Raw genomic sequence first — 13,792 nt, 5'->3', positions numbered from 1 at the left:
TCCCAGCCCTGAAATCAAGAGAATGGTACTTAGAAACCAATTTATGGGTGCCAGGTATGCTCACTGCTGTTAGGTATCAAAGCTCAGGATGAGTACACCTAGCACCCATAATTGGTTTCTAAATACCATTCTCCACTAAAAACAACCAGGAGAAAAGCTGATTCCAAGATTCAATGTATAGGGATCAATGCACAGGTACGGGCAAGGGCAGGGGCAGTGCATGGTCATTCCACCACTTTACAATGATTTTTCACTGTGAATATGCTATCCTATTGTCATATTTAATGCCTCTCATCCCATTTCATTACCTATTCCTCTTTACAGGATCTACCTAATAAGGGTACTGCTAAAATGATGGGCAAAAGTTAGAGAGATGATAAATTATTAAAAACGACTGATGGAAAAGAAAATTAAATCTACTAAAGAAAAAAACAAACTAAAGGCAGATTGTAAATTAAAGATGAAGACTATGCAGTCCTTAGATTACAGCCTATCTTTTACAGTCCTGGTAGCCCAAGACTGTTTTCAAGCGCTAAAGCCTACCAGGGTCATTTTGACAAAAGACCAATGTCCTGTTGGCCTGCATATAAGGCTTTTTTTTAGAGAAAATACAGGAAACTTTTCTTAATATCCATAATCATACTTTTTAACTCACTTGTTTTAAAGTGACCCTCAGTAAGAAATATATTTTATTTGCAACCCAGTATGCAAATACATAGATATAATTCAAATAGTTTCAAGAAACAGTACTTACGCTTACCACATAAACTACACTCACATTTTCTGTTCTCTATTTCTTTTTTTTCAAAAGTGGTAATGCCCTACTAAACTAGTTTCACTACTCATTTACGGGTAGCAATTAACAGATTGAAAACCAATGCTCTACTCGTAGAAAATGCCAAGCTTAAGAAAAGACGGAAACCATATCTCATTACCAAAAAGGAATCTCTGTATGATATAAAAAGATCTTCTAAGCCCCAGTTAATGTATTGCTCTATTAATAGATACCCAGAGACTAGAACTCTTGCAGAAATGATTTTTATAGAAATAATAATTGTGACATAAAACTTCTATTTGTTCCCTATACAACCCAATATTGTTAGAACACCTTTAATTTTATTAAGTAAACTATTCTTGTTTGTAACACTTCCCCAATTTCACATCCCAAAACCCTCAGATTTTCTTCATACCTTGCCTTCAACCAAACAGAAAGCTTACGTCAGAATCTGCAAACTGCTGGTCTTCTAGATGTGGCCTGCAGAGGGTTTTGTTTGGTCCAGAAATTTTCTACATGAAAACCCAGATTACTAGCTTCTTTTTAGAAATAGGAAGATCTGACAAACTGGGTAGACAATCCTGCGTGTCAGTAATCTGCTGGAGATGAGTAGAGGCTGCGCCTCTTAGTCAGGACTTGTGATCTCCAGTTCACACACCTTGCTACTTTGCTACTTGATTATAAACTAGCCTGGCCCTGGAAGATCTGACCCTGAGGCCAGTAGATTAGCTAGTCATTTGTACTTCTGGGCTGGCTAACTGATGCTGCCTCTTAAGGAAATACAACTCTCCACATATTAGCACTTTAGTCCTCTTGGCACTAAAAGAATTTCAACAAAAGAGGTAGAAAAGTTAATGAGTTGCAAGTTCCCCAAAAATCACAGAAAGTTTATTAGGCATGTCATAAAAATAACCCTTAGTACTTTTGGAATGGCTTGATGGTAGGATTATATCCAATTTTAATCAGATCCTTGTTGCAGATTTGAAGAACACACACATTAACAACACAGCACCTGGCATGTATGAGACACATAATAAATGCATGAATGGTGAAGACTGTTTTAAAAACTCTACTAAATAATATAGAGTCTCATAGTCTTTGTATGCATAGTTCTGAGTTATTACAATAAGTCCATAGGCATAATTTTTTAAAGAGTATTTTCCATTCTATAACCATACAAAACTTACAATGCACTAATATGAAATTACCATGCCATTTAAAAAAAGGAAATATACATATTTCCTATCAAACTCTATACTGCCAAAGAACTCTCCATTTAGGGACTTTATAGTATTAAGAGAACAGTTTTATGCAAGCTGTTGAAGATTTAGACTAAAACGTATTGCTAGTTGTCCTAATTTTGCCATTATGCACAACCATTTCTATGAGAGATGAGAGTCACTCTTAGGCACACACTTTCACTGCAAACCACCTTTTTGCTGATACATGGCCATGGTAAATATAAACACACCAGCAGAGGGGCTCTGTATACCTCTAAATAAGTAAACTAGAGCCGACTACCTGTGTCAGAACAGGACTATACCCAGACTACAATAATTCAAGAAAAGAAAACATCGGAACTCTCAAAATATATTGTCATTCACTTCCTCACTGTTTGTCCTCATTGGCTCACATATCCTTTTCCCCTTACACTAGGCTCATCCCTTTCCAGATTTCTTACCGTAGCTCCTCCAGGGTTTGTCGAACTTCTCTCAAGGAATCGGCATCAAGGTTATTAATGAGCTCTTTTCGATAACGTATAATGAAGGGAATTGTGTTATCATCATTAAAGAGACGAATGATGTTGGCACAAACCCAAAGTTCAATATTCGTTCTCTCAGATAAAACCTGCAAATTAAGAATACTTAGTGATTTAAAGTCCTGAAAATTAAACATATATAATATATGGTTTAAAATATAGCATCAAATAATGTTCTCCAGTCTTTTAGAAACTACTTGGTGTTGTTTTGTTGTTGTTTTTTTTTAAGATTTTATTTTTCCTTTTTCTCCCCAGAGCCCCCCAGTACATAGTTGTGTATTTTCAGTTGTGGGTCCTTCTAGCTGTGGCATGTGGGATGCCACCTCAGCATGGCTTGATGAGTGCTGCCATGTCCACGCCCAGGATCCAAACCAGCGAAACCCTGGGCTGCTGAAGCAGAGCATGAGAACTTAACCACTTGGCCAGGGGCCGGCCCCCTGTGGTTTAAAAGAGGAAAAGAAAACTATATAAAATACATATATGCATTGACAATCATAAAATAGTCATTTCACTAAATCAGTAAAATCCAACTGAAATCACTCTATAGCATTCAAATTCTACAGGACTCAATGAGATAGACTTTTCATCTGTCAGATTGGCAGCAAAGATCAAGGGGTTAGCAACTCACTGTGTTGGCATGAGTGATGGGAAAAAGCACTTTCTTTTTTATTTATTGATTTTTTTTGTAGGGGAAGATTCGCCCTAAGCTAATATCTGTTGCCAATCTTCCTCCTTTTTCTTCCTTTTCCCCCCGCCAAAGCCCCAGTACATACTTGTGTATAGTTGTAAATTCTTCTGGTTCTTCTATGTGAGTAGCCGTTACAGAATGGCTACTGACAGACAAGTGGTGTGGTTCTGCACCAGGGAATCCAACCTGGGCCATGGAAGCAGAGTGCACCGAACTTTAACTGCTAAGCCATCAGGGCTGGCTCAAAAAGACACTTTCAGTCACCTCTAGTGAGAGAATACAACGGCATAACCTCTGGAGGAAAAGCAATTTGGCAGCATCTATAAAAATTTACAATGCTTAAACTCTTGGACCCAGCAATTCCACTCTTAGGAATTCATTCTGATATATTCATACCTCCAGAAAATTACATTATTTATAGTGATTTTTTTTGGAAGAACTATTTCCAGCATAGCAAAAGTCAGCAAAAACCTATGTCTGCAAGGGGGACTGGTAAATAAAGTATGATGTACTCATGAAGTAGAATACCATGCAACTACTTATATGAACTGATAGGGAATGATTCACAAGAACTGAGAACATGGCTTACTTTCAGGAAAGGTAACTGGTTGGCTGAGAATTAGGATAGGAAGACTCTTCTATATCTTTTGAATTTTGTATCATACACATGTACTACAAATTAAAAATAATTCTTTTACAAAAAACAAGTCTGGGGCTGGCCCGGTGGCGCAGCAGTTAAGTGTGCAGGTTCCGCTTTGGCAGCCCGGGGTTCACCGGTTCAGATCCTGGGTGCGAACATGGCACCGCTTAAAAAGCCATGCTGTGGTAGGCGTCCCACATGTAAAGTAGAGGAAGATGGGCACGGATGTTAGCTCAAGGCCAGTCTTCCTCAGCAAAAAGAGAAGGATTGGAGGCAGATGTTAGCTCAGGGCTAGCTAATCTTCCTCAAAACAAACAAACAAACAAACAAACAAGTCTATTTATGGTTTCAGTAAAATTTACACGTAAGCAGAAAAGTTTACAGAGGTCAGCCTGGAGAAGAGAAAGAATGAAATGCAATTTCAGTAGATATTCTCAAAAACCTAAGCAGATTTTTCAAAGTAAAGCACAAAAGGCAGAAGGTTTTACTATTATTTTAATCTTGATGTCCAAGATCTGCCAAAAATGGAAGAAAAAAACAGAAAAATTATTAAGTTATCATAATCAACTGATTAACAAGATCAAGTCAATGTATATAATAGACTGAATTTCAAAACTACAAATGAAATAAATGGCTGCACTCCAGAGACTATGGAGGATACTCTCAGTTCTCTGGGCATGAGAAATAACTCATGAGGCCCACATTTTATCACCCATTATGATGGTTTAATACCAACTCTCTGGTGAGGATGCCAACTTTACATCTCCAGCCCTAGCTCTCTTCCATGTGAGTTCCAGACTCATTTAGCCAACTATCTGACATACAGTTTTGGACATGTAAAGGGCATCTCAAACCTTGCATTTGCAAAATTGATCTTCCTCTCAAACTTATTCCTCCTCCAGTTTGACCCTTATTATGTCCATGCAAACAACAGTTCAAGCCAGAAAACTAAGAATCTTTAACTATTTTGTCTCCTCCAATTCTTAAATCCACTCCATCATAAGAACCAGTCAACTCCAATTGCAAAATATTTTAGTCTACTACTCCTCTTCATTTCTTCTTCCCCACACCACAGCCTAGTTCAAGACTGCACCACTGCTTGTTCTCCTTGCATACACTCCCATCCCATCTATTCCAATCTCCATAAAGCAACAAGAATTATCTCTTCAAATGTGTACTAGATCATGTCTCTTTCCATGATTTCCCATTGCATTTAGAATCCAAACTCCTTACCATGACCCAAAAGACATAAGCCTTCCTCTCTAATCTCATCTTATCCAATCTTCCCCCATTAGAAGCCAGTCCCTATGGCCTTCTCTCAGTTCATAGAACAAGCCCAGTTGTTTCCCTCTTGAAAGGCCTTCATAAAGCTGCTCCCTCATCCAGAAATGCTCCTCTTGCTTGATATCTTTCCTGACCCCTACGAAATCAAACTTATTAATATTTTCTCCCTCAAACCTATACCTCTTCCTATTTCCTATTCAGTCAACGTCATCGTCTTCTACTATCGAGGATATTGTAGTTATCTCTCCCAACAATCCCTCCCCCGTTATGTAACAGCTATGTGGCTTGAGAATACTTGACCTCTAGCTCCACAGCATTTTGTTCAAGTAACCAGTTGTTTCGGAATTAACAACAGCCAGAGTGTGTCATTGCTCTGGCCAGAGAGATTAGTCTAGTCAGCCTAAAGCTCCACATTGGGCTGCAACTCTGGACCCAGGTACAATTTCTTCCTCTGGATAAATACAGTTTGTACATGTAGAATCTTGTAGCTGAGGATGGTAGTGCTAACAGAATCGCAGAGAGACCGTTTAAGTGCACTGACTAAACTTTCCTGTTACTTAAGTCAATAAATCTCCTTTACTGCTTAAGTTAGTGCAAGCTTTTCTCTTATTGAGACCAAAAGCATTGTAATCAATGTCCTTAGTATCACTGTTCTCTATTATGCCCACCTAATCTGTCACCAAGGAAGAAAACTAAACTTCTAAAATGTCTGTTCCTTCCCCTCGAGCTCCCTTTCTGTTAATATCATCTTTTATCTGAACCAGAGAGCAGTTTTTTTCTTCTCTATGCCTTCCATCCAACCTCTCCGCATTACTACTGATTATATTGCTAAAACACAGGTAAAATAAGTCCCTTATTTTTCTCTTTTTCTTCTTTTGAACATAAGCTCCAATGACCCTTATCTACCTACTGGTAAAGGTCCAACCACTGTGACATAGTTTTAGAATCCCTTCCCAAGCTTGGTTGCAAACTTCACCATCCTCAAGGAGTTAGCAATCTAGAAGGGAAGATAAAGTGTTAATGCAAATAAGTACAAATGAAACAGCATGCACCAGGCAATAAGCAGTATAACGTTTTCAGAGAAAAGAAAGATCTCTCCAGGGGTAATAAGGAAGGCTTGCTGCAAGGGTAGCATTTCAGCTGGCCCTGGAAAGATAAGCCAGATTCTGAAAGATAGACACGAGAGGTGAAAATGACCAAAATGCTCATCATTTTGGAGCTGGGTGACTGGAACTGGTTGAAGCAATCCATGGGCTCCCGCTACCCTAAACTAGCTCAGCTATTGTTAACTGAAAGTGGCCCAAGACAGCTAAGACTCAATATCCATATCTGGATAGTACCAAGTCCTAACAAATCCAGAAGCATCGTATGTGTTAAAGGTGTATATGCTGATGCTTATGTAAATTTGCTCCTTGAAATTAAGCACAACAAAACTACTATAAGCAGTCACTACTTTTGGGCCTCCAAATCATTCAATTTCTTCTGTCTTAATTCAGTCAAACGTTTATTTTAGCTCATTTTTATACGCCAATAACTACACCAAGCCAGTGAAAATAAAAATTCAAAAAACCGAGTCCTCTTTCCCAAGGACTTTGGGACAAAGTAACAGAAAAAGAAAGACAGTCAAGTAGACAAGTAAAATACAGTGTGATCTTCACTCTGACAGAAACATATATAGATTGTTTTAAGAGCACAGGGGAGGTAGAAACATCTAACTCTGCAGCAGTGGAAAAGCAACAAGAGAACGAAGGTACCTCCAGGCAGTCAAACAGGGGCAGGAATTTAAGAAGAGAGAAGAGTTGAAAGCCACTACACATTTTTTAAATTACTATAAGTTCAGTAAGGCTAAAATGTACAAGCAGTGTTACAGTGAGGTGAGAAATGGAAAGGTGGATGGAGCTACATGGGGAATTCCAGAGAGTTTGGAGTTTATCCTATACTTAATACTAAGCCCCTCAATGACTGATCTACTCATTACTTGGTCTCAGCTATTGAATCAACCCCCCTGAGATCTCAGATTCAATGAGATCTGTAGACTAGGCGGTGGTTCACAATGCGTGGTCCCCAAACCAGCAATATAACTATCATCTGGAAACTTATTAGAAATGCAAATTCTTGAGCCCCACTCTAGATCCACTGAGTCAGAAACTCTGGGGTGGGGCCCAGAAATCTGTATCTTAGAAGAATGAAGCAAACGACAAAGAAATAACCAAAAGACTTACAAGCAGAGAGCAAACCTTAGGGATGGGTTGGAATAAGGCAGGCAACTACTATAGTTTTGTGGGGTTTTTTCCAAAGAGTTTTTTTTATTTATTTTATTTTATTTTTTTCCTTTTCTCCCCAAAGCCCCCCAGTACATAGTTCTATGTTCTGAGTTGTGGGTCCTTCTAGCTGTGGCATGTGGGACTCTGCCTCAGCATAGCCTGATGAGCAGTGCCATGTCCGCACCCAGGATTCGAACCAACGAAACACTGGGCCGCCTGCAGCGGAGCATGCTAACTTAACCACTCGGCCACGGGGCCGGCCCCCTATGGTTTTTAAACTTCACATTTATTACTTGTTAAAAAAAGAAATGACAGGCCCAAAATGGAGACACTTGTGCTAAGCCCCATGTCAGCAAACCAAGACTTAATACCTAACCTAACTGCAGTTACAGTCTCCCCTAGGAATGCAGTCTTAACCAGTCAGTCTGGAATTTTCTGGTGAGCATCAATGAAACAACCTGCCACATAGGCCCTTTCCACCCCCTAAATGAAGATGAAGTAATCCTTATCCCATCCCCCTTCTGCCTATAACAGCCCTCCATTTGGTACAGCTCCTCTGAGCTCCTCTCCGCTTGCTAGATGGGATGCTGTCCAATTCATGAATCATTTAATAAAGCCAACTAGATCTTTAAAATTTACCCATTGAATGGCCAGCCCCAGTTGCCTAGTGGTTAAGTTTGATGCGCTCTGCTTCAGTGGCCCAGGTTCAGTTCCCAGGCGTGGACCTATACCACTCATCTTGTCAGTGGCCATGCTGTGGTGGCAGCTCACATACAAAAAAAAGAAGATTGGCAACAGATGTTAACATAGGGCGAATCTTCCTCAGCAAAAAGCAAAAAAAATCTACCTGTTGAATTTTTGTTGTTTAACATACTTAAATGATTTTTACAGTTAACTGGTAGATAGGAATGAGAGTAAAGTAAAAAAGAAGGCAGTCGAGATTTTTTTTTTTCATCTCTAAGAATTAAATAGAAAGGCACTTTTTGTGACTGTTGTTTTAAGCTAACACCTCTATAGGGCTTATTATGTTCTAAACACTTTTACATATTCAATATTAACTCATTTAAACTGTAAGAGACAGGTATTATTATTATTGTTCCCATTTTACAGATACAAAAGCTGAGGCCCAAAGAAGTTAAGTAAATTACCCAAAGTCCCACGAGCTATATTACCTTTTCAAAAATTCAATTTGTGTGCAAAGCAAGGTGATTATTTAGGCAAAAATACAAATTAAGCAAATCACCTCACTTCTCCTCCTGAACCTATCACAGATAGGTGAAGCATGCCTTCATACTGCCCACTGGTGTCTAAAACCTCCAATGAAATGGCTTTTTCCCAAATTGTCCTGAGATTTACTCCTCCAAATCTATACACCCATTCCCTCAGTGATAAAGAAAACATCTGGGTATCAGCAAATGAATTATGGCCTTAATCATCCAGGCAGCAGCTGCATTTTAAAAGAACTAACATCTAAATTAAATGACACTCTATTGAGTAGAACTGAGAGAGAGAATTTTCTACTCAAAATCATTTCCAAACCACTAACCGGACACCTGCCTTCTGTAATTCCTGCTGTTCTCTTTACCCTTACCGATTCATTTTATTGTATCACTTATTTTATCACAAAAAAAAGTTTCCTTAAAGACCACAAAGGAAAAACTAATCAATGCTGTTAGAAGTCCTATAACAGGAAAAGGGATGGGAGGGTCAGAAAAAGGTATGTATGAAAGGGGATTCTGGGGGGCTGGTCATGTTCTGTTTTTTGATCTCGAAGATCCACAAGCTGGTTACATGGTTACACTTCTGAACATTCATGAGCTGCACAATTTTCTGTATATATACTTCAAAAAGTTTTTTTAAAAAAGCTTCAAAAAAAGCTACAATTTCTTTTACTTAATCTCTCCTGGAACAAAGAGGTTAACCTAACAGGTGGTGCTGTGCTTATGTGCAGAACTGCAGTGAGAAAGCCAACTCAGAGAACATTCATCTCCTTCGTGTCCCACTTCTGTCCCCAGTTTTGTCATCCCGTGGTCTTTTTCACCCATATAATCCCACATCATCTCTTGCAAGAACAAGGAAAATAGCTAATAAAGAGGCTTTTGCTTGCTTTTCTTCCCTAATTTACCAAACTTTACTAAGATTTTATATAAGGCTGCTCCACTCCCCTACTCCCACTCCCCTCAAAATAAAGAGACTATATATAACAGCAATCAGCTCTTCGGAGGATTGGATTTTCTCAAAAACTGTTTGTGACTAGTCACCTCTTCAAATTCCTAAAGGTCATGGTATTCACAACATATTTGCACAACGATAGAATGTATTTTAACAAAACTAGTTTCTGACGGCAACCACACGTACTTAGATTGGGGGAAAGGGCTTAAGAGCACACTGCTTCCACTCGAGGGATCCGGTGATCCCCGATGCCTGATTAGGAAAGAGACACAAAGTATGTTTACATGTAATGACTACAGATAAATCAAGTACTGGCAATGTAGTTTTCCCTTCCCAAAAAGACAGCGATGTTCCTGATAAAGCAGTGGACTTTTCAGAGTTGAGAAACACACCAAGGGAAAAAACAGACGATCAAGGTGTTATGGTGGGCAGGTCCTCGGGAAACAGCATGCAAAATGAAGGAAATATAAATGACATTTCCCACATGTTCAATTAGAAATAATTAATAATTCCTATACAATTAATTTCCATTGACCGTTCCTTACTAAGTAGGTACTTTTCAGGATTTCTTCCTAAGAGGTTGGACATACATTTTGTTTTGTGGCAGATAACATGCATATTATAGGCATTTCATTAAGTCTGGTCCTCATCCAAATGTTCAAGAAGCTTCCTGATTGTCTGACTTGGCACTGCTGACTCTCACTCTTCTCAGTCTGCTTTCCCCCAACAACTGCCACTGTTCTCAACCACGTTTAGAAGAAGGAATGTGGTGCTAAGATAAAATTATTTTCTCTCCCACAAAGTTTCTCCTGTTTATGGGGGAATAAAAAAGTACAAGAAAGGAAATCCACACATACCACAAGAATTGTCTGTAAAAGTTAATTTAAGGTTGGACAAGGATGACTGCATCTGGTTAAATTTTTTAAAACCCAAACATGTAAATCATACCTAAAGTCTCCTTGGCAGTTTCCCTAAACCCATCTAGAAACTGCTGAGCTTACCAGTTGCCATCAGGGGCTCAGCAAAGGTGGATGCTGTAGCAACCACTCCTCCCAGCTCGCAAGCCAGGAGTGCCAGATTCTCAGACTAGGCTGTTTCAGATGTCAAAAATCACTTCCAATAAAGAGGAGGAGGAGAAAAAAACTGCTTGGAATTGGAAGACAAGTATACCTATACTACCCAAATGATATGACCAAAGGCCATAAACCAGTTCCAGGACCTTAAAATGAGATAACTTGCTCCCATTTACTATTCCAACAACACAACAATGGGCATGGCTGCCACCTGCTTATAAATGAAGCTTCCACTCCACTCACAGTCTGGCAGTTGGCACCTCTCTTTCACCATACACTTCTCCCTCCTCACAGGCTAAAACTAATGGCAAGTGGTTGGGGAGTTGTCATTTTCCACCCTCTGTAAAGAAGCAGAGAAATCTGATCTGCCGAGGGAGAAAATAATTCGGACAGAGAAGCAACAGAAATGAGTGATCAGGAAACCCCTGAGAGAGAGAAAACTGAGCAACTCTCTTCCTCAAGTCCTCACAGTTTTCCAATTTCTGGTTCAAGGCCTTTGCAAGACTGATCACAGTTGTCCCTGGCATTCTTTGAAAGGCCCCTGTGTTCTTGGTAATAAACTCTTTCTCTGCTTAAGCTCATTACAAATAGTTTTCTATTCCTTATAACCAAGAGACAACTGGCTAAGGCAGGACCATTTTCATCTTTCTCTGTTACATAGATTAGGAGATGGGGTGTGAAGCAAAGTATCATAGAATAAGTAGCCCTTGACTTAATTTTGAACAACTTATTATTACAGTTCAAGAGACTTTATGTTCTTTGACACCTCCTTCCCTCTCTCTTCTTCACTGTCGACTGCTAGAGGTGGATCTATGTCAATGAGAGAAAGAAACTTTAAAGTGTTAGGAAAGGGGAAGGGAAGTGGCACATGTCCACCCAGCCCCACAGGTCTTGACTGGAACCAAGAAACCTGCATTTAAGAAAGGTTCAGAGTAAATCTGACGCAGGTGGTCCATGAACCACCCTTTTAAAACATGTAGGCCTAAATGAATAAAGAAAAAGAAGGACTAGAAAGGAGCCTAAGTATACTGTTTCTCCAAGAAACTTTGGATTGTTTAGGAACAAGAATTTTAAAAAAGCTATAAGGTAACACTCTATTCCTTAGTGGGCCAGAGAGAAGAAAAATGATAATCAAAAATTCCTGGTGATGTTCTACTAATAGGTAACAGAAACAAAAGGCAACATAGGTTAAAAAAAAAAAAAAAAAAAAAGTTCCTCTGAAGAAAAAGGTAAAATAAGACAGTGCCTGACTGAGAAGTAGTTATTAGGATCCAGCAGAGGCCCTGGGCTCTAGAGAAGCAATTCACAGCAGGGGAAGGAGAACACATCAGAATCACCAGGGGACAGACCACAGGGAGGGAGCCCCTAAGGGGCGATGCTGCAACTACTTTTCAAATGTTCCCAAGGTGTTTGGGGGCAGACAAAAGGTTGAAAATCATTGTTTAAGAGTCACTCTTCACGTCTTCTCTACCATCCCCAAAGCCAGCCAAAGAAACTGGGAGAAATCTGATTTCCCCTGTAGTAAGAGATATAATTATGGCATCTCAAGTTGGAATTTGGATAGGATTTTCCTTTTAAGAAATTGCTAGGCCTTGTTCATAGTATATTACAACATTATACTAAGAGATAAATAAATGCACTAATGGCCAATGACCTACTCACTTGCACTGCTTTTATGGGGAAATACAGTCCAAATTCAAAGCAAAAACTTAACAATGAACTATGAAGGCCCAATCTGTTTGTACAATCTGTCTCTATAGTATGTATTCACCAGAACACCATGGCAGAGACCTACCTGGCCTGAGGTCCCAGCTCTTAGCTCAAGGACTGATGATGATAAGTTATCATACAAAACAGTGTGCCCAGGAAATGAACCAGTGGCCAAAGCCTCCAGAAATCACTGGTAAAACTGAAAAGAGAACTGAAAACTCCCAACCTCTCCCTCAGCCAGTGCCACCCCAACCTAATCAAAAAGAAAGGAATCAAACAAACTACGGTAACAGAAAAAGGCTGCACATACCTGCACTATGTCCCAGTTCATTTCCACCTCCTCTTTAATATTGTGGGCGTCTGCCGGAAACCTGACAGGCTCCCCCTGAGGACATGTTTCGGTCTTCACTCTCTTTAAAGGGGACTGACCGAATGTAACGTCATCTTCATTCTCTTCCTTCTTGCATGCACCTTCCCACATAGTGCTTGTGGACGGAGTCTCTGAACTGTTACTCCCACTCTCCAAGTTGCTGGCTTTGTGGGTTTCTTCATCAACTTTCAGCTTTTTGGTCCTCTGAGCTGAAGGTGACTGAGCTGAATTTTTCCTTTTTGTCTTCGCTGTCTTCTGAGGCTGCACAGTATCCGATTTATTTTTTCTGTCTTCCAAGTCAACATCGGCAATAGCCACAGAGCTGTTCTATCAAACCACAAAGAGAACAAGTGAGAATTAAAAGATAAAAACCAACTGCTCTGGAATATTACTCAGCAATGAAAAGGAACAATTTATTGATACACACAATAACTTGGAAGAATCTCAAGGAAATTATATTGATTGGGGGGGAAGCCAATTTCAAAAAGTTGTATACTATAGTCATGTGTTACTTAACAACAGGGATATGTTCTGAGAAATGCGTAGTCAGGTGATTTTGTCATTGTGCAACACTGTAGAGTATACTTAAACAAACGTAGATGGCATACCCTACCACACATCTAGGCTATATGGTACTAATCTTATGGGATCACCGTCATAAATGCAGTCCGTCATTGGCCGAAACATTGTTATGTGGTGCATGAGGGTATATAGTTATATTTAGATAACATTCCTGAACAAATTAGTGATTGCCAGGAGTCAGAGATGGTGCAGAGGGAAGGACAGGAGGAAAGTGGATATGGCTATAAAAGGGCAACACTAGGAACCTCGTGCTGATGAAACCACAAGGGTCTGTGTGGTGGATACACAAACCTGCAAGTGACAAAATTACATAAAACTAAATATATACATACACACACATATAAACGAATACAAATAAAACTAGAGAAATCTAAATAAGATGAAAGGATTTTACCAGTCAATATACTGGTTGTGATATTTTACTATAGTTTTCAAGATGTTACCATTGGGGGAAACTGGATAAAAGGTACATGAA

General features: G+C 39.4%; 1 protein-coding gene across 2 annotated transcripts in view; it reads right to left on the bottom strand.

Moving 5' to 3' along the window:
* The window catches only part of SRBD1 (S1 RNA binding domain 1), a 206,317-nt gene that overhangs the window by 178,304 nt on the left and 14,221 nt on the right, over positions 1-13,792 (bottom strand). For both annotated transcript variants that reach the window (XM_014833289.3, XM_014833296.3), the window contains exons 4-5: positions 12,676-13,062; positions 2,457-2,623 (exon numbers count right to left, since the gene is read on the bottom strand). In XM_014833289.3, coding sequence (XP_014688775.2) covers positions 2,457-2,623; positions 12,676-13,062 — 554 coding nt within the window. The remainder of the gene's footprint in view (positions 1-2,456; positions 2,624-12,675; positions 13,063-13,792) is intronic.

The sequence above is a fragment of the Equus asinus genome, chromosome 6, assembly GCF_041296235.1.
Source record: "Equus asinus isolate D_3611 breed Donkey chromosome 6, EquAss-T2T_v2, whole genome shotgun sequence".
In the NCBI taxonomy this organism is placed as follows: domain Eukaryota; kingdom Metazoa; phylum Chordata; class Mammalia; order Perissodactyla; family Equidae; genus Equus; species Equus asinus.
The sequence above is the reverse complement of the archived record's forward strand: the minus strand, read 5'-3'. Positions and strand labels throughout refer to the sequence as shown.